Below are 22,319 nucleotides of genomic sequence, written 5' to 3'. Positions count from 1 at the left end.
GAAGTTGCTCTTCTTCTGTCAGCAGTGTCAAATTATGTTCGGTTTTCATTGTACAGCAGGAGTTGGAGAGATTAGAGGTTTGAGAAAGAATAGTATAAATCAATCAGGGGGAATAAATGTGGAAAAAGCGGAGAGTTGACACAACCGATGTCAAATTTAATACTCTTCTCGTCAGCAAGAGCTTTTACAACATAAGCGTTTTCCCCCTGATCCTGCTAAATTTGCTAAACAGTTGCTTTTACCACACCGCGCTAAGTGTGTATCATTGCTTCACCACACTCCTGGCTGTCGCTGGACCCGCTCCATCATTCTCACGCTGTATCTTCTGCTTGTGTCATGGATAAAGCAGTCTGCTGCAAATAAATAAATCACCGTTTTGTCCCATCATTGCTTTTCTGTAAGGTTGCAGCCACTTGGCCAGTCAGCGTCCCTGCAGGCTCTCTCACCGTCTGACTTTTTTTTCTTCTCCTCTTTCTTTTTTTTATGGCTGTATTTGTCTGAGGAGCCAGACCTGATTTTGGCTTATCGACAACACCACCTGCACTGCAATCATGTAGAGGAGAGGGGACACCCGGGTCAGGTCAGCGAAGGCTCCAGGTAGGAAAATTGGACAAAGTGAGCGGGAGCTTCAGGCAATTTCTTCTTCAGAGTCAAAGATTTTTAGCAGGGACACTTCAGTCACTTACTTACTTTTGGTGGCTATTTTTAGAGGATTGATGTTTTTAGAGGACCTATACGCGTGTATTTGTATTGTATATTCAGGATGGATGGATGATTGATATGTGTACTATCTATTTATAATCTGACATCATGTCATGAACAATTTTCATTGTATTTGAGGGATAGTTGTGACTTTACTGCTTTTGTAATGTGTATTTTGTCACACTATAATTAAGTTTAGCATACCTTTTAAAACAAAATACAAACCAGTCATCCTCTATGAGCCTGTTAAGCCCAATAGGGCAGCAAGTAGCTCTCGAAAAGAGTAACTACTCAAAAGCTGCTTTGTTGCCATATCGCAGGGGAAGGCTCTACTTTCACGCCAATGCAAAGCTGGCAGACAGAGGCACAGATATGGTGATATGTTTTTTTGCCTGCTGAGGCAATATCTTATCACAAATACACAGAGAAATGTTTGTGGCTTTAGTTACATTTTCCGAATCCACATAGATGTATCTAGAGCATAAAGAGTATCTTAAAGGTGCAGTGTGTAGGATCTGGCAGTATCTAGCGGTGAGGTGAGGAGATTGCAACCAACTGAAGCCTCCCCCGTGTGCCAAGCGTGTTGGACGATGCGAAAATGCAAATGGCCCTCTCTAGAGCCATTTGGAGCCAAGCCAGTGCGTAGAGTGTGTGTGTATGTGGGAGGTGAGTGGTGAAGCAAGAGAGACAGAGTGGCGGCGACAGATGGAGTAACGTTATCGACTCTGGCCCAAGCAGGAAAAGTTAACAGTGTTTGGTTTGTCCGTTCTGGGCTACTGTAGAAACATGGCGGTGCAACATGGTGGACTCCGTGGAGTGAGGACCCGCTCCCTATGTAGATATAAACGTCTCATTCTGTGGTAACGAAAACACAACGATTCTTATTATCGGGTGATTATACACTAAAGAAAACATACTTATTAATATTATATTCCATTTCTGATAATACATCCCCCTAATTGTTACACACTGTTCCTTTAACACACTCAATAGTAATCATATCAAGAGGTAGAAAGTAGAAGATTAAGGATATATCAACCATACATCAAAATACAATTTCTAATGTGATTAAGGCAGAGCGTGAGCTAGGTTAGAATAATGGGTGATTCTTAACCATAATGCCATCCACTGCTGCTTGTACATGATGGAAGGCCGTACTTTACGGCTGATTACATCCCATTCATGCCATAATATATAGTCTCTACTTCTATGTGTTGTGCATGTCTAAAGCCCTCCACAATTCAAGTGAAAGGGAGTATTATGGTGAGTTATCTTTTTTTTTTTTACCAATTATTTTACTAAAAAAGTGTGGTTCTCGACAACGCTGCAAGCAGCACTCTCTGGGCCAAGCAATCGAACTGCTCCAATCGGGCACGCGTTCCAAGCGGCCATGTGCTCCAAATGGGCACGCGCTTTGAACGGGCATGCCCCCCAACAACGCTGCAAGTAGTAATACCGGGAGCCAAGCGTTCCAAAAAGGCACTGCACTAGTTGCTTTTAAAGTCCCTGTGAAATGAAAAATACATGTTCCATACATGTTTTAATCCTGTGTCCCTGTGGTTCATTTACCTCTTGTTATATGAAAATATGTAAAAAAATCAGTATCAGTATTTTTTTACATCAAAATCTCTGTCTTTTCTCGTTTCAAATGTTTGATCACTCGGGGGTGTTACAAAAATTCATCCAATCAAATGAGACTTTGGGCGACTCACTAGCCAATCATTTGTTGATCGAATCGATGTACGTTCTTTGATCGAAGTAGCTAAGAGAGCAATATGGAGAGAGACAAGAAGAGATGTGTTTTTGGATACCAGTGGACACCATTTCCAAAACAATATGGCTGAGGTCTAATCTCATTCGAGGGAAGCTTTACCGATTTTCAACTGACTGTATATCACTGCAGCGCAGCAGTACATGCAGTGAACGTTAGCACACGGTCGGTTGAAAATTGGCAAATTTTCCCTTTCATCTATCCCCTATCTTACGCCTGATCTAACAACTGGTGAGGGAAGCGTGTGTGTGTGTGGCGCCAAGAGTACTCTGCTCTGTAGCTCCTAACTCCGGTATAAAGCTAAACTCCAAGCTCGCCCACTTTTTAGTGTCCATATCAAATGTGAATCATTTGATTTAAATCCCTCTTGTAACTGTACATCGCTCAAATATTCTGTTTCACTGTGAGATACGTCTCAGTACAGCAGTTAGAGATGCTCTAACTTCTGTTTCATGTGGACTTTAAAGGGAAAGGCCTTGTATTCGCATTTGTACTTGTAGTTGGCTGCTGTTTCTAAGGTTTCTTCTACATAGTCTGGGTTTCAAGATAGTGACCTCTGCAATGTCTAGGCCACTGCTACTCCCAATCCAGTCTCTTCTACTGCATTTAACATTTTAATATTCCCTTTCCCTCTTGCAAATCAGTCTTTGATGTTTTTGAAGATTCAGTGTAAAGGTCATGTAATTTCAGTTAAATTTTGTCCTGGGAGCAATTGGATCCTAATAAAATGAAAGTTGAAATTTAGTAATTTACCTGTCATGAAGCCCTTGGAAATGTAATGTTCATCCTAATCCACTTGCAGTCATATCAGAAGATAACAGGTTTGATATATTCGTATTTCATCCATATTCAAAGAAAAATTCATTTTGCTCTGAGAGGCGTAAATGTTTGACTTTACGTCGGCCCCTGCTTCCCAGACAGCAGGGATTAAAGGAGCGCTAACGGAATAAAGGGATTCGGGATGCACATTGCCTCAGGCGGATCGCTTCAGTTGCTAAAGGAGGAGAATATTTTCCTCTTTTGGAAGGGCCAGGCAGAATGAGCTTCCTCGAAGACGCTGGTACCGATGACTGCCGCTAACTTTGCTTCAAATAATATCACCCTAGAAGCCACAGCGGCACATTTAGCATATAGTCGCCCCATTCCCCCCTGCTGCTGTTCTCTGCTGGTTTGTGATTGGCTGGGCTGCTCACCACACTGCAGCAGCTCTGGTCCTCTGGCTAAAGGGCACACAAACAAAGAGGCAGAGCCGATTATCTGTGTCTCATCCAGAGGCAGCACACAGCAGACGTCTATTGTAAAGCTTCAATGTGATGTTGGGGCCTTTTCACAGGAGCCACAAAAGACTTGAGATTATTGAGATCTCACTGATAGCATTGTCATTGTCACTGATATTAAGATATTGCAGGGAGTGTGAAATATCTGTGCAACCAAGCTGCGAAACAAAGCAACTGTTTTGCAGCGACACTTCACGGGGCTTGATAAGGAGTGCCTGATAAGGGAAAAACAGACTTAATGTACAATGACTGATATCAAGTACTTCTTTCTCCTCGCTGTTGCCTCGTCATACAGGTTGACTGTTGTTCCCAAGTCTGATTATAATTGTGGAATCAGGTACAAGAATCAGCTCCTCGAAACCATAGAAAGCTTCACCTAAGACCACATAGTGAGTGAACACTGGACCACGCACTCAGTGGCTGGGCACTGAGTTTTGGGAGGTTTTTATATCATTCTGTAGCTTCCCAGTGTTCCTTATGTATTCATATCCCAACATTCAAATTTTGCTCTAAGTATGTATGTTTTAGTGTCAAAATGCTATTCTCCCAAGCTCTTCTAAAAACGTATTCCCACGTGACCTGACGTAGGTTTCTGCATGATGACGCTGCTACATGTACGTAATACATACATCCTTATAGTCAGTATATTAACGTTACATACAGTAACTTAGATGCAGGTCGACACCCCCCAGTTTGGAGAAGCAGACAGGAGTACCTGTATAGAAGCTACGCAATGTACCGCTGTAGACGCCACGTCAGTTCGGATCCGAAAGTCACGCAATAACACAAACAAACTGATCAATGCAGCGGTGTACCAGCAACTCCCGTTTTCCTCGAGGTAAAATGTTGGTAAATGTTTTTGTGTATGTAGTCTGGTGGCTTTGAAGACAATGATCTAACAGCTTCAGTCGCCCGTCAGAAAGGGCTGTCTGACGGCGAGGTAAAGTGGTGAAAATATTCTACATATAGTGTACACTTACACTGATGTTGATTTTTTTTTTAGGTGGCTAAAATATTTTTTTCTGCTGCTCCCGTCCACAGCCGCTTTACCTCGCCGTCAGACAGCCCTTTCCGACAGTCCCTGAAGCCGTTACATTGCGGTCTTCAAGACCAGACCAAACTCCATTCACAAAACACGTCATTTTACCTCGCAGAACGCAGCAGTATACATACAACCCCCGAACTAACCCTTTCAGTTATTTCCAAACTTAGCACAGCTAACTTTGACTCAGCTTGTGCTAGCGTTCACATTATTCATAAACTTATTGAATAGCTTACTTTGGAAACCAACGTCACTGCTTTTTGCAACGGCTGAGTGGGCGTTTCCATTTGAAAAAAACAAAAACAGAACAGACACAGGTGGACCTGCCCTTTAATAAAGAAGTCCTGCATTCATGTTAAAGTAGCTGAATGAATATTTTTTTAACGGTTACGCACCTCTTTTTATTAGCATGCTAGAACGTGTTTTACACCTAATTGATTATGTGTGAAGTAGCACTTGAAAGCAGGAAATGTAGCGTTTAATTCAAAACTTTGTCAATCACAATGCTTTGATGGAACTACGTGTTGTTTGATGGTGATTTTAGAAGGGCATCAGTATTTTTTTTAATCTTTTATGTATAACCTTTTTGATCAGCATGTTTGATATGTACAACTAACCTCTTTTCTTATTAGTAATAGACACAATACACTTTCCGGCGAGCAGCAGCTTGGTTTGTTCAACAAGCTGTGGTAGGGCGACGTGCAACATAGGGCTGGGAGGATGTTATGTTAACTTATAGATGCAATTCATAGGGATGTGCCAAATACGTCTTATTTATTGAAAGCTCATGATCATGGGCTTTTGTTGTTGTCTCTGTGTTTTAATTGTGTCTACATAATGTTTATTGTTTACTATGCTGTAACACAAATTGCCCCTTTGGGGACATTAAAGTCTAATTTCTATGTGCCATGAGTGTGCTTTCCATTCCCCCCGCCTTATTTTCATTTCTTTTATTTTCATTTTTCACAAAAAGTTGCAGAAGCAATTGGAGAGTAGCAGTGTAATAAAACAATGGACCTTAATGAAACATACAATGACTTAATCCATAAAAGCATGGTTATTTTAACAATTTTGAAGGGCTTACAGTGTAATTCCAGGCTAAAAAAAAACTACATTCTACATTTCTTATTCATCGCAGGTCACTGTCACCGTGTTGCAGCTTTGAAATTGGTGCTCTTTCATTGTTAAAAAACATGAAATACAATTACAATAACAGCGCCTAGAGTGACTGAGATAACACGGTGTAGCGACAGCGTCATGGCAAAGGGCCATGCTCTCCTTTCGTCACATAAAACGGAAATTATTTCAGCCGGTTTGATCTTCCTCTATTTACATAATATCAGTGTGGTTCAGCAGCACGGGTGGGCACTTATCATTGATACCGCATTGTGTATTATTCTAATAATTAAAGGCAATAGCCACCCGGTGAGCGCGCTTCATTTGGCACGATTGAATGATTGGCACTTACCAAGCTAATATGGTTTGGGTGAGCACATAGAGACAGTGAAGAGAGTAATGATGTCAGGACCACGTTGCAGGCTCTGCCCATGATAGAGTGACTCATTTCCTATTAGCGAGGCCTGATTCCACATGGCCTCCTTCTTGCGCAACGCCTCGGCCCACGTCTGTGCCGCCACGCCACTCCGGCTGACACCTCTTAACCAAACACGCTGAATGGAATAGACAGAAACCCTCACTCCTCATCAGCATTCACTGGGAAACACGGGCATCACCCCGGCCCTGCTTTTCATGTAGAACAACAAAGACACCATTTGTACGCATCTAAAATGGTTGCTTAAGAAGAAATGGGATTGCAATCGTGCTCTGTGAGCTGCGATGGTGATTCGGTTAAGGAAGGATCCGCGTTAGTTATTTTAGTTTGTTGCATGGGATGTAGTCTGTTTAGGGATCTAAGGTCATTTAACTTCTGAACTCCAGTATTTATACTCTTCAGTATCATGCCCCTGATCTTGTTTTTCTTGGATAAAATGATAGCTGCACTATATAATATATTCAATGGTCAACAAATAACTGATTCATATGATCGGCATCTGACTCACAATACATCATTATGACTAAAAGTTGTGTCAATTCTTCCCTGTGGTATCGAAAATGGTAATGAATATCAATATTAATCAATATTTTCAAGATATAAGTTAAAAAATGTCAGTATTGTGACAACACTAAATGTAGGATGCTGTTACTCATAGTAAAAACGTGATTGAGAAAATAAGTTATATAAGTTAAAAAGTTAAAGCTACATTTAACATTTAAAGGAGAATTTTCACACCATGATGCGTGATATTGTGAAGTAAAAGATCTGAATACCTTTTCCAACACTAAATTAATTACATAACATAGTGTACACGTGGAAGCCGGGGATACAAAGCTTAGACTCTGCAGCGGCAGCAGCAATAAGAGGAGCTTAAGGCCAAACTAGCTTCTACAAAAGCAGAATTGGACAGCTGGTAAGACAACAAAAGTACAGAACTTGTACAATCCAGTGAAGAATGAAATTCACAACCCAATAACAGGCACAATGAGGGATTCAGAGGCCCATCTGCCTCTGATGAGGGCCCATAGTGAGATGACACTTGTGTAGCGCTGGTATGGGGTCCGCTGTGAATTGCTTCCTACACAGGATGGATAAGAATGAGCTTTCTGTAATATCGCCGGGTCCTGCTTTTTCCGAGAGATAACTTTTCCTCGGGATCATGACGGCGCAAGCTAAATGGCAAAAATGCAAAACTATACTGTCAGTGTAAGCAGGGCTTTCCCTCTGCTCCGCTGCCTGGGGTGTACAGCAGCAGGACTACCCCAGATCAGCATTGTGCCGTGCTCTCAGAGGACCTGCCCTGCTTCTACCTCTGAAAATAGCACAACAAGGAGGCCTGCTTGAAATAGTCCTGTATCACATCCTGCTATACCTCGGCTTTATATGCCGGGAGGCGGTAGGAAGCGGCGGCTGTGTTCTGAGCACAGCAAAGGTTCAAATGATGGACAGTGCTGACAGGCGTAATGATGTGTAAATTACAAAGCGGGTTGACATCGCAATGTTCTCCCTGGTGGTGAAAGAGCAAACTCATTTCACAAACACAATGATCGCTAAAATATTCATAACAAACAAGAAAATGGGGTTAGACTCCCTCCTCCTACCAGGCCATTACATCTCCTTTGTGTGCCTTAATTAAGTCAACAAATGACTTATAAGATCACGGCGCCACTATACCGCCTATAGGTTCAGTCTTTTACATGTGCTCAGACAAATTAGAGGTTTTGTACAACAAAGACAGGAATTATAATGGCGTGCAGAGGAGACGATTTGTATTGAGGCAGAAAGTGCGCAGGGAGCGATGATGAATTGCTCTAATAAAGTACAAACAAAAGCCAACGAGAGAGATGAGACGGGGGAAGAAGACTTACAGGTCGGAGAGTTGGAGGTGCTGGAAGAGCTGCCATGACAGAGTGGCGAGAGGATTCTTTGACAGGTCTCTGCAGAGGAAAGAAAAGTAAAAGTTAAATGGATTTATTTTATATGAATCATTTTATGTCTCTTGCTTGATGTTCTGTTCTGTTCTGTTCTGTTCTGTACCATTTCTTCTTTTTTTGTTTTGATGTCCTTTGGATCCAGAAACCAAATTACCAAATCTGTGGGTCATTTTTTATATTTTCTCTCTTGCTTTCAAAGTTAAATTAATTTGTCAGCCTCTTTGGGTTTCTTTGTCCCAACTTCACATCTTCGTGTACCTATATCTATAGTCAACTTTTTATCGTCACATACATACATACATACATACATGACATTCGACCGCTACCTTTCAGTATCGGCCGATACCGAGTACCAATCCGATACCAATGTTTCATTAACAAGCTGTATGCCTCACTATGTGGAAGTGACTGGGATCATTCTTCTATATCAGGCTTGACTTAAACAGTGCTACTCTCACTTTGTAAAACAAAATGTAGAAAATAAATACATAGATATCAATTTACTGAACTGTTATTTATTATTCAAATAATAAATTGTGCACCAGACACTCAGTAAAAATCTTAAAAATTAACAGGAATTACAATTCAATTGTAACCCTTTTTAATGCAGCAACAAATAGGTCAAAACTTAAACAGGAATAAAAATTACACAACATAATGTATAAAGTATATAATCATAGAACTGAATTGAATAAATCAGCCCCATTATCACAGATACCCGATCCGGGAGCCGGGGATCGAACTGCCAACGTTGTGTTTAACACAACCCTGTGGTGTGTATCTGTAAGTAAAATGAACTAAACTAAATTTCTGTAAAATAAAATAGATTCAATTGAACTAAATAGAATAAAGTCAAATTAAATAAGCAAGAGGGGAAGTGGGGATATACAGGCCTGCACTCATGGCTGAAAATAAGGCAAAGCACTATTGACAAAGAAAGGGAAACAGGCCTGGCTGTGAGGAGCTTCAGGGCTCAGCCAACTCAATAAAAGAAAGTTGACCGCTTTCAAGTCAAATAATTCAATTGACTTAAGGAACCCCCCCGGCTCAGGAAGCCACTAAATTCAATAGCAAACAGCCAGAGACTTGCGAGTGATTTGACCAGAACCTCGAATCAGTTTAAATATGAACACAAGACATATTGTTTATACAGTTATTAAGAAATATAACAACTCCATGAGAGCATTAACACAGCCAAGTACACTCTCAAATCCTATTAGCAGTCCATCCATGTCTTACATCATGAGAGAAAAATGAAAGCGTGACGTTCTGTCTGATCGTTTTTTTTTTTTGATGTGCACGGTTTTGCCCGAACACTCGGTTAATGACTCGCATGCTTTGCACATTTGAATGCAACACCTGATATCACACCTCACAGTGTCTATAAGGGCAGCCAGGAGGCATCCATTCAGCCACTAATTGAAGTGACACATGCAGGATACGGCATATAGCGTGAGATAAGGGATGCCAAGGCATTTCAAATACCAATGAAAAACAGGATACAATCAGAATAGAGCAAGTGGGCATATTAAACATTACGAGTGACTCAGACGTTCACACTATAACATGCTATGAATGTGTACAAACAAAAATAATGAATCTGAAATGTTAACGGTGTGGTAGAGGAAACTTAATGAGAAATAAGACAAAAATACAATAAATCAAATAAATGTTATAAACAATATGAAATGAATTAAAAAATATATTAAAATGCTAATATGGATCAATATATAGCAGTATATAAACAAACAGCAGTAAATATTTATAGTATTTTAAGAATTTCCACATCTACTCCATGGCAGGTTAATTTGTATGGAAGACCTATTAGATACTCCTGTAACCAGAAGTGTCGCCATGGCAACAGGCAGCTAAGGATGTTGCAGGTCTTTCTCATTTCCTGTGATATCACACATGCACACATGCAATTACACGCGCACATGCAAACACACACATACACACAGGTAAAACCCACAGAGGTATGTTTGCATGAAGTCACTCACACGCTGGTTAAATACTGTCACCTTGAAATGTGTGCTTGTGCAAATGCACTGCTGCTCTGAATACAGGGGATGTGTGTGTGAGAATCTGTGAAGATGCTGCATGAAATTTCACCTCCCAAAGAAAACCTGCGGTCCCAAAGGAACTGTATTATACACTGAAAGAATACATTACAGAGATAGAGAGAGAGAGAGAGAGAGAGAGAGAGAGAGAGAAGGTGGGCGAGCAAACAGCAGCTCATTAGGTGATGTAGAGCAGGGCCGCTTTCGTCAAATCACACACCCCAAAATAGACACCCATTTAGACCACAGATCTCCAAATAGACACACGTCAAATGACAGACCTTAAAATAGATCTACCAATATACATTAGACACCAGACCTCCAAACAGAGACGTAAGACCTTCAAACAGACACACATCGGACCACAGACCCTCAGCTGAAGCTCCTGTTGCTCATTTTATTACTAAACAAGTAGTTTCATTATTGCACCGAAGCCTCCAAAATTTGGATCATTTCTGGTGAGCGAATCACAAAAAAATTAAAAAATTCTTCCCTATTCTGGAAAAGAACCCCAGAGCGACCTTCAGGACTCCTAGAAACACCTCAAGGTGCCCTGAAGGTCTCTGGACAACGGACCAGCAGCAGGTTAGCAAGGTTAGCCTTCAATACCAATGATCCCAAAACTAGCAAAAGCAGTACTCATTGTTATTGGTGAACAGACACATACAGTATGTGGGAGTAAATTTACTTGAACTGTACAGGTAAATGTCATATTAAATGAATTTAAATGTGTTCACCTCTGTTGCCAGGTTATCCATGCTCTTCAAACCCTATATATGTATCTTACTATATGAGCTCTGTAAAAATAGAAGTTGAAATTTATGACATTATTTAATCTGTAGGCTCATGGAAATGATGAAAATCTGCCTCCCCTTCATTCAGTGATGTTACCTCAGGGTTTTCTATTCGCTATTCAGCTAACGTTAGCTAGCCAAATTAATTAGTATTCATGTTAACTACACCACTCTCCCGGATACGTTACAAGCAATAGTTCGATGTTTTTTCGATGAAATCAAATAAGCCTATTTCCAAAAAAATGATGTTTTGTTTTTCTTTAAATTGCACAACTTTATACATTCACCCTTTACATGCTCGTTTGATTCAAATGTTATTTACAGTTACGCCAGTTTCTTATGAAATGCTCGTGGAAACACTGAAATTTCAGTTACAAATGTGGCTAATCAATCTGAATCAATCTCAGAACCCCCCAAAAACTTCCTGTCTGACGACGGATGAGCCTCTGGAAGAAGGGGCTATATTTCTGGGGTGAACATTGTTTACAGTCCGATTAGCAACTTGATAGCAAGACCGGAGTTGATAGACGACGTTTACGACTGGATTGTTTCAAAAGTAGCCAGTTTATAAGATAATCATAAACCAATAAAAAGCTAAATCATCGTCAGACGATAGCCGGTGGGTTCCAAGACTGCATTTCGGCTAAAACGTTCCACCTATTTTGCTCTCCACACAAACTGTTTAGCTGTATTCAACCAAAACCTGCTCAAACGTGATTGGTTAATACTAGTCGGACTACAAATAGAAACCAGAATGCTTCCGATACCAAAATTCATGTCCCGTTGCCTACAGATTCTACATGTGAATGCAGAATCTGTTTATAAAGATTAGTTACTAGAAGGGGTGTAAATCACCAGTTTCATCACAATACAATATTATATTGATTCTTTGAACAGCAATACGATATTTGCCGCTAGCTAAAGTCCCTAGCACTGTTTGGATGTTTAGGAATGAGGTGTATTTGGACGGAAACGTTGAAACAGACGTACCATGGGAATTTCAAAATAAAGGTGTATCTTAAAGATGATGACATGTATTCATGTTTTCACTTTGCATCGATGACATTGGATCGTTGATCATTCAATTGATCCATATCGATGGATCGTTACAACCCTAGTCACTAGTTCTAAAAGCAAACGTATCTACTTAAAAGATAGTAATACAAATTTTAATAGACATAAGCCTTTAAATTAAGTGATAAATGCAAATGTTTTTTTACACCTTGTGTCATTGCATACAGATAAGTGAAGAGGAGAGGAGTGGAGTGTTAGTGTTTTCCGAGCAGAGAGTGAGACCTCGTTCACATCTCTGGCAGGAAGTGTTCTGTTTTCAAAGGTCATCCTTCGCATCTCGACAAGAAATGTCAGCTAAAATTGGATTGGGAGGGGTAAATGAATTAATAAATATATAAACAAATCAGCAAATAAGCCATCAAAGCCGACGGAATGCCAAAAGACAGGAGGTGAGGAAGGCCAAGCGCCGTGGAAGGGGGTGGGGGCATTGATTATTGAATTTAAAAATTAGCAGTGTAGAAAATTAATCTATTTACAAGCTACGCAGCTCTGTTTCCAGGCCTGGAAGGACATGTGCCGCCCACCCAACAAACACATATACAGAGAGATCTCCACCACTTTGACTAAACTGTAAAACAGACAGCATCAGCATCCAATTGCTTTTCAGTCTTACTGAGCCACCACAAATCATCTCCAGACAGTGCTCATTTGAATAAGGAATTGTGTGGTTCACATGAAATTTTCATTAGGTTGGGGTAAAAAATATGCGTTACGGTGACGGATGTATCTAGGTGTTAATATTGATGACGGCGTCGGCTCCCCAGCCAGAGGGCGACGAAGTGAATACTAAACTGAACCTGGGTGTTTGCTCCTCTGCAGAGGATGTGCGACTCCTCCTCCCTCCTTCTTTAATAATTCTGTTTGGCACAGATGCCATTGGGAGGGCTTGGCTACTCGAGAGGGTTGGCTAATTAGTGCAGCATCACTGGTAGCTACTGTCTGAGTGTGGGGGAGCTTTGCAGATTGACATTCAGGACCACGCAGAGGAGAACCAGACAGCCACTGAGCGAGGTGTCGCAACGGATCAGCAGTACGGACGCCGTGAAATCTAGTCGTCATCCGTCAAGCCGAGGAGAAGCAGCTAATATTTGCTGCAGCAACATAAACTAATTGCTTCCCTTTTCTGTGTTCATTTTCACAGCATTTTGTTTCCTGAAATGTCTCTTTAATGTTATGAGTAACGTCGACGACTCCAAGCTGCAAAAACACACCTTTTAAAATATGATGTCTAACTTTAAAATATCATGGGTATCAATCTTAAAAGAAAGTTGTTTTACTTCAGTCCTGAAAAGCTGACATTTAAGAGAAAGGAGCTTTCTCATACACAGCAGCCATCCATGTGCAGTTTATGAAATAATGTTGCATTAATAATATAAAGATAGAAGCACTTTGATCTAGGCCAACTCTTGTCTCAAACAGGAAACTGCCAGTTCAGTGTGTACAATTCAGTGTTTTAGATTACTTCAAATGGTAATTACAGTATTACATAAAGTTCAAACAATCCAAACCTGTTTTATGAAAATACACATTCACTCTGCTTCTCTCCATCACTGACTGCAGTCAAGTTCACATTCAAGCTTATGTTCATCCAAACCAGCCAGAAAAGGTCCTTCTTTACCTGGAAACACTCTCCAAGAAGATTGAATGTCAGCATTCAGTTTCAATGATGCCACATATTCTGTATTTATTACGTCTGTCATTGGATTAAAATATTTAATCACAATTAATTGCATGATTGTCCATAGTTAATCGTGATTAATCACAAATTAATCACACATTTTTATCTGTTCAAGATGTACCTTAAAGGGAGATTTGTCAAGTATTTAATACTCTTATCAACATGGGAGTGGGCAAATATGCTGCTTTATGCAAATGCATGTACTGTATGTATTTATTATTGGAAATCAATTAACAACAAAAAAACAATGACAAATATTGTCCAGAAACCCTCACAGGTACTACATTTAGCATAACGAATATGTTCAAATCATAACATGGCAAACTCAAGCCAAACAAGCAACAACAGCTGTCAGTGTGTCAGTGTGCTGACTTGACTATGACTTGCCCCAAACTGCATGTGATTATCATAAAGTGGGCATGTCTGTAAAGGGGAGACTCGTCGGTACCAATAGAACCCATTTTCATTCACATATCTTGAGGTCAGAGGTCAAGGGACCCATTTGAAAATGGCTATGCCAGTTTTTCCTCGTCAAAATTTAGCTAAGTTTGGAGCGTTATTTAGCATCCTTCCCGACAAGATAGTATGAAATGGTTGGTACCAAAGGATTCCTTAGTTTCAGTTTCATATGATACCAGTGTCTTCAATCTAGCTTTAAAACTGCAAATCATGTTGATCAAGTGTCTAACACATCAAAGCATTTACCGCTTCTCACCAAAGGTATTCCCAAAATAAACAACTTCATACAACCCTGAGACTGTCCTATAGCTGGAAGGTCACATATATAACCTCCACAATCTACTCAAGCACCACTCCAGCCTTCTGCCTGATAATACCCAGAACTTATTTCATGCTTTTCATCCCACCCACTGCAACTATGCATCTCATTGTCCACCGGTTCAATGCACCATCCTCTGTACAGCTGAAACCTATGTATCCTGCCTGAATGCACATAGTGATACCGAATGTATGTTCATATGCATATTCAACCAAACATTGCAATGCCTCTGTCACAGGCTGAAAAAGCTCATTTGAAATATTTTAGCCTTCCTGGTTCACTTGCTCAGCTCTTTGGAGATGTTATCTGGGGGCTGCCACCTTTGACTCAGATCTCACTACAACTCAATTCATTATTTAAATGTAAATGACTGGGGGAAAAAAAAAAAACATGAAATACATATTGTGTAAACCCCAAAACAGTGCTTCCCAAATTTTTAGTATTCCCTGACCAGGGCAAAATGTAACTGAACAAACGTAATTGTGAATGTGATTGCGTTTGTTGATCATCTACGTCAGTTAACAATTGCATTGAAAATAAAGAATATTCAATATAAAATGTGGTTCATCAAACTTACATTTACATTTTTATTGGATTTTTATAGTAGAACTATTTTAGGAATTATGCAATTTTTAAATTAAATTTTTTTTAAATAGTCTCACATACCCTATGCAGTATTTGAAAGTACCCCTAGGGGTACTAGCACCCCCATTTGAGAAACACTGCCCTAAAATATGGGGCATATTTTAGGCAAGCAGGTTCACCAGAAATGAAGTGCAGCCCCGCTGGGAGCCAACACTGACACCACGCTGCTGGAGGCCCAGGCCGTATTGCTGGGCTCGCTGGAGGGAATGGAGGCAGGGGAGAACCAGAACCAGGACTGAGCGGGGCAGACTGTCAGACACCGCTGCAGTAAAATGAGAGGTTTTCCAAAAGGGACTCTAGTGCTCGGAAACACTACCACTTTCGTCCACAGGAAGCACCAAAATCAACACAAAATGAAAGTTCCTCGTAGTAGCTTTAAAGTTATCGGGCGATCTTGTGGCCTCTAGGTGTTAGACCATGAACTACAACATCCCATTTTTACGTCCAGCCAGGGACCTTTGGTGTACGTCATTCCCTCTCTGTCGCTCCCCTTACTTCCTGTACTGTCTGCTATCAAAAAATAAAAGGCATAAAGTGCCCCAAAACTCATTTAAAAAAGCTGCCCTTATCAATATTTTTATATTAACAATGGATCAAATGACTACCTGCAATGTAATCATGCAATGACACCAAAGCCAAAATGATAGGAAGACTCTGTCCTCCTCACCTCCCAAGGTTTTTCCAAATCATGTTTAGCTTTACAGAAGAGGATCAGCTCTTTACTTGTCCTTTTTCTGATTTGTGCAATAAAACAATCTCACTTTATTTATAAAAAGAAAGGGAAAAAAGGTGCAAATGCAGTAAAATGCAGTGCAGAAGCTGACAGGCGGCTCAGTGATTGTCTCATTTGTTTACAGTCATTACCCAAATGTCACAAAATCAATGAGGTAATGATTTATTAATGCCAAAATGTGGAACATAATTAAAACGAGAACCATTTGCACAAAGTATATGACGTTTGTCTTTACTCATAGCCCTCCGTAGTTACACATTCAGTACATGGACTGTCATCCCTGCGCTAGAAGCAACAGAGTGCAGCGTCTGCCACAGTGCAGTGCTCCTGGATAAGTCTTTGGGGGCTAATACACAGGTAGAAAACACTGTCACCTGTCATCGCTGGTAAACCTTCAGTTACTGGTAACCTACAGTTACATACTCTTATATTTATCTTCTATTTCAAACGTCCTGTTCTATCACAACAACTCATATTGGTCTACCACCAATCCAACATGAGGACAAACTGTAAATCATTTTGAAAAAGAATAAATACATCTCATTGATGTATCTTACTGACGGATGTGCTTCAGTGAGACGGCGCTTGCACTGTATTATTGATAAAGGAATTAGAGTGAATGTGCTTAAAATCTCCTTCCTTAGGCAGTTCAATCACTGGAAACACAATGAGTGAGATCCATAAATTGTGTTGGAGGAACCATATGGAATTCATTTCGTCAAAACAGCCAAGGAGAAACTTCAAACAGCCACCGCTTCATTATAATAGAGAATATTATTCGCCCCAAATCTGCATCGAGCATAGGTAAGGTTGGCTCTGGGGAACAGGGATAAAAATAGTTCATTCTTTAATCTCAGAGAAATCCTCTGGTTGCGGTATATGTGTGCATGTGTCGTGCTAATCTTGCAGCAGAATTCCTCTCATCTGCTTTTAAACCTGTTTATTCCTCCTCCACATCCAAGCGGGTTAAATAACATGAAACTGGAACTACTGAACTACTGTCATATGAAGAAGGTTCATAGACTCCTGGGATAAACACGAATATTTTGTTCAAGTTGATGCGTTTTCAACTCTTGTGGTTGCTTTTTCGTCTCAGCTCACGCCGTCTGTGCTTTCGCCCCCAGGCAAGCTCACGTCTCGTGTCTTTCCGTTGACTTTGTATGAAGTTGTGTCGCCGCTATAATTCACCTTGTGGTCTATCTAATCCATAGAAATAAAATAGAAGCAGAGGGGTCATAGAGCAATTTACTGTGGTAATCGGACTGAAGAAAATGGTGATTGTAGTTGGTTGTTATGGCGACAACAGAAACCACATCAGTGGGGCCGTAAAGTGTGGTTGCAGCTTGATAAGAGAACAGACGCAGCTCCCAGGCGGAGGGACCGTTTAGACCCGGCGCCGTCGCTGACCACCACCCTGCTGTTCAGCTCATTTTCCGTAATCAGTGCAGCACCAAAGCCTGGCGGAACCAGCCCAAGAGCTAACCAGCCAGCTGTCTGGTAGGTAGCTAGCTATCTTGCTAATTCCACCATGCGTCAATGTCACACTGCTTACCAGAAACGAGCCGAACAAAGTTGTCACTCATCTGGCGACAGCAATGTGCTTTCCTCTCCTGTGACAAGAGTGTTTGGATGAAGCATTAAGTTGTGCCTCGTAATGCGACAACTCCAACGCTCGTTTAGTCGCCGTTACTGAAAAACATCACCTCAGTGAGTCCACGGTTCGCCGCAAGTCGGTTTAATTCATGCAGAAGTCAGCACACTACAACGGTCGCTATGGCAACGGCAGACATAAAAATTGGCAGCCGCTCTGACCATCCTGCTACGTTGGTTTGAATGGGAATGTCTGTTCTACTCCTATATTCTATTTCTATGGTCTGAACATACAGACATTAAGAGTCTACAGCCACACTAGTGTTTCTGTGAAGCTGTAATTGACACAGCGGTGCTTTGAGCTTAATATTAACATGCTCACAACTACATTATTAACATGTTGATTATTAGCAGACAACGCGGTTATACGTAAGTCATTTTAGTTTTAGTGTGTTAACAGCTGAGGCAGATAACAATTATATGCTAATCATCTTAATTTAGTGTGTTTGCATGCTAATATGTGCTAAAAACAGTACAGCTGAAACAGATGGATTTGTCATTAGTTTGTAGGTATTTTGTCATTAAGTATTGGAAGTACAATTTTGAACTGATGACGACTATAGAAGAAAAGTCAGGGGATCACAAAAGGTATGCTACCAAAATCAATCATTACCTGAGAATAGATGACTTTATCTTCAGCCCAAAAACGTCTGTAAACAAAGGCCTTACGATGACTCACAACATTAATAACAGCCTGTGATATCTGTTATTTTCATTCCAGCAACAGCTGCGAATGACGAGGAATGATTACTTTTAATAAGGGCTTAGTCCTGCCTTTTCGGTATCTTTTTATCAATCCTGCTATCAGTATAATAATGCCAACCAATTGGTCTCCCTGTAACACCGATGTTTGGCTGATTCTAATCTCTAAACAGCATTTTTGTGTTATTTTTGCATTAGACCTATTGATAGCGACGGGTAATAAGATGAATGAAAAAGGGGATGAAATGAAAAAAGGGTTATGAGCCGGCAGGAAAGGCACCTTACATGCAAGTGCACAGAGCCACTGAGTCAGGTTAGCACTATTATGGTTATGGCACTAGTTACTGGAATATGTCCCTGCAATACCATTTGACGTTTCAGTTTGTCAGAGTAATTAATGAAAGACAATATTGTACACAGTCATCTGTCTACGCTGCTGATTGTAAGGTACAAATGTGAGTCATTTTTCCAAGACACAAGAGAACCAAGCCTTTAAGCCATGATTCTGATTATTTCTCCAGATAGGGATGGAGATGTTAATATCGACTGAATAATGTAGTGAAAATTGTCATCAATCTAATGAGACAAGCAGAGACAGAACTGCCACTGGGCTGACAGCATTGCCACAGGTAGACTTGAATCTTTTAGCCATAATTTGGCTTGCGTTTGTTAATTATGCATATGAAATATGCAGAGCTTCAGATGAAATGCAACGCAAAAAAGTCTTTGTTCTAGGTGAGAAACGGCGAGGAGAGAAGCAGTAGTGGTGGGCTGCGGTGTACTTTTCTGAGAGTGAACCGGGGCTCGTGGTTCCCATGGAGAGAAGTTTGCTGCTTGTTCAGCTGAAGGTACACACTGCCAACCTGTTCTGGCCTGCTGCTTTATGAAATGCCTCTTGCTGAAATCGATAAAATGTTAGAGTTGATTAAAACACCAATAAAGACACCCGGGAGTATTTTTCTAGATGACTGCGAGAAACATTTTCAGCCTCACTTCCTTGGCCTTGTTTCTCAGAGTGCTTTTCCAGCCAGCAAGCAAGTCAACACAGCATGATTATAGTAAATACATTCCATATCTGTATTTGTCTGCTAAATGGTAAAATGTCAGCGTCCGTAATGGAAAAGTGCTCTCGCTCTCCCTGTTCGGGCAGAAGTGATAATCGACCTCAAGAACAGGTCATTTTGGTTATTTGTTTCCAGCAACATTGGCCTCCAATAATTTCCATTCAGAAAATATAGATATGGAGGTCGTCAAGGGAAGAAACTGAAGATGACCATGTGTCTTTGACACATTTCCCCTAAGCAGAACTCCTTAAAGGCAGGATCAGCAATGCTGAGAAACTAGTAAGAGTACTCATTTTAAACCAACCGAGCACAGTGTTGCCAACTCTTTCCAAAGAAAGTAGCTAGCAGCACTAGCTCTTAAAGTCCCTAAATCTAGAGAGAAAGTTGCTAAATTGGCAACACGGGCAGAGTGCAAGCAGGTAGACAGGTAGGTAGGTTAGTAGACCGGCCAAATGAAATGATTGGACGGGTTTATTACGGTCCTGCAACAGCCACAGATACCTTACCCACTCTCTTTTTTTGTCCGAGCATTTGATTTATTGATTGCTGTCGAGATGTATTGAAAATTTCAACATATATAACAAAAACATATTTGAGCAACACTACCAATCCTAACTTTAAATCTGTGAGTGAGTGCTTTTTAGTCATAATCCAGAGGTTCCAGAGAAGTGATCAAAGCATTCATACGAAGCAGACCTGAATCCAAATGCACTGCTGCCTGGAGCGGCCAGCCAGACCACAGCGCAACACTGGGCTTCTGCATGTGCCCATTTGTAATTCCACAGTCCAGAGGACTGGATTAAGCATTGTTTCAGTTAATTAAAGCATTTCTACTGAGCCACAGGCCTGGCCCTTGTTTCTGTCTTTGCCACAATGATTGTTTCTCCCCACCAATAACCGAGACAACAGCCATGGGAGCTGCAAGACAATGGACATAACTCTTAAGACCACTGAAGGCTTGTGCAATCAAAGCTCTTATCACCTAGATGTGGACCGGGGGAGTCCTGTGCCGCTGTCAGAAGCTGCAGGGTGAGCTATTGTAGAAATCCCAGTTTTTACTGCAGACTCGCTGAACTCCAAACTTCCCCGAGAGAAGGGGTTTGGATAAAACTAATTGTGTTCACAGGGGTTCTTGGGAGTGGTCATGAAGTGATTTAGAGGGTCTATAGCTGTAGAACATTTTAAAACAACCATGTTTAAGCATATATGCACCACAGCTTTCACTCTATACCATTGGTGGAAAAAATATTTAAAGTAGCAATACCACACTGCGGAAATACTATGTTAGAGGTTACAAGAATATGCTAGCAGCTCCGAGAGGCTTGTGCACAGAAATGCTTTGAGCTGAATGCTAAGGTCAGCATATTAACATGCTCACAGCGACAATCCTAAAATGCTGATGTGTATTAATATTTACCAATGTAACCATCTTGGTTTAGCATGTTAGCATGCCCACATATGGTAATTAGCCTTAATCACAAAGCACAGCTGAGGCTGACGGGCGTGTCATGAGTTTTGTTGGTTATTTGGTCATAAAACGAAAGTATTGGACAGATGGCGCTAGATGAAAAGGAAAGGATCACCAAAGTGATTCCAATTCATCCTGAGGGGCACATGAATGTCTGTACAAAATGTCACGGCAATTCATCCAATGGTTGTTGAGATATTTCAGTCTGGATCAAAGTCTTGGACTAACAGACCAATTATGTTATGCAGAGAAGTAGCACAGACGTGTTATCAGCACTATTTACTTTAAGTATCAAAAATATACTGTATAATAACATAATAAATAGAATAATGCAGGAAAATGGCCCCGTCAGTGTTACACGATTTTTAGCCAGTTTAATAATTACCAATGCAACCATCTTAGTTTAGCATGTTAGCATGCCAACATTTGGTAATTAGCATTAAACACAAAGTACAGCTGAGGCTGACGGGCATGTCATGAGTTTCACTGGTATTTGGTCCTAAAACAAAAGTATTGGACAAATGGCGCTAGATGAAAAGGGAAGGGATCACCAAAGTGATTCCAGTTCCAGCATGAATGTCGATGACAATCGATTAAAATAGTTAATCGCGATTAATCACATGATTGTCCATAATTAATCACGATTAATAGCAAAAAAAAAATTCTGTTCAAAATGTACCTCAAAGAGAGATTTGTCAAGTATTTAATACTCTTATCAACATGGGAGTGAACAAATATGCTGCTTTATGCAAATGTATGTACAGTATATATTTATTATTGGAAATCAATTAACAACACAAAACAATGACAAATATTGTCCAGAAACCCTCACAGGTACTGCATTTAGCATAAAACAATATGCCCAAATCACAACATGTCAAACTGATGCCCAACAGGCAACAACAGCTGTCAGTGTGTCAGTGTGCTGACTTGACTATGACTTGACCCAAACTGCATGTGATTATCATAAAGTGGGCATGCCTGAAAAGCGGAGACTCGTGGGTACCCATAGAACCCATTTTCATTTATATAGCTTGAGGTCAGAGGTCAAGAAACCCCTTTGAAAATGGCCATGACAGTTTTTCCTCATCAAAATTTAGTGTAACTTTGTAGCGTTATTTATCCTCCTTCACTACGAGCTAGTATGTCATGGTTGGTACCAATGGATTCCTTAGGATTTTTTAAGTTTTGTAAATTCGTATGCCAGTATCTTCACTCTAGCTTTAAAACTGAGCTTGCTACAACCTCTGAAAGATTGATTGCGTTAACGCATTAAAGAAATTAGTAGCGATTTTGCGTTAACGCGTTATTATTGTGTTAACGTTGACTGCCCTAATTATCAGCAAGATTTACTTAAAATATCATCAATTTAAACTTTACATATTGTTGAGT

General features: G+C 40.5%; 1 protein-coding gene across 8 annotated transcripts in view; it reads right to left on the bottom strand.

The window, feature by feature from the left end:
* The window catches only part of ntrk3b (neurotrophic tyrosine kinase, receptor, type 3b), a 241,698-nt gene that overhangs the window by 127,695 nt on the left and 91,684 nt on the right, over window positions 1–22,319 (bottom strand). For all 8 annotated transcript variants that reach the window (XM_074661256.1, XM_074661274.1, XM_074661282.1 and 5 more), the window contains one exon: window positions 8,216–8,284. In XM_074661256.1, the coding sequence (XP_074517357.1) occupies window positions 8,216–8,284 (69 nt within the window). The remainder of the gene's footprint in view (window positions 1–8,215; window positions 8,285–22,319) is intronic.

The sequence above is a fragment of the Sebastes fasciatus genome, chromosome 2 (assembly GCF_043250625.1).
Source record: "Sebastes fasciatus isolate fSebFas1 chromosome 2, fSebFas1.pri, whole genome shotgun sequence".
In the NCBI taxonomy this organism is placed as follows: Eukaryota; Metazoa; Chordata; class Actinopteri; order Perciformes; family Sebastidae; genus Sebastes; species Sebastes fasciatus.
The sequence above is the reverse complement of the archived record's forward strand: the minus strand, read 5'-3'. Positions and strand labels throughout refer to the sequence as shown.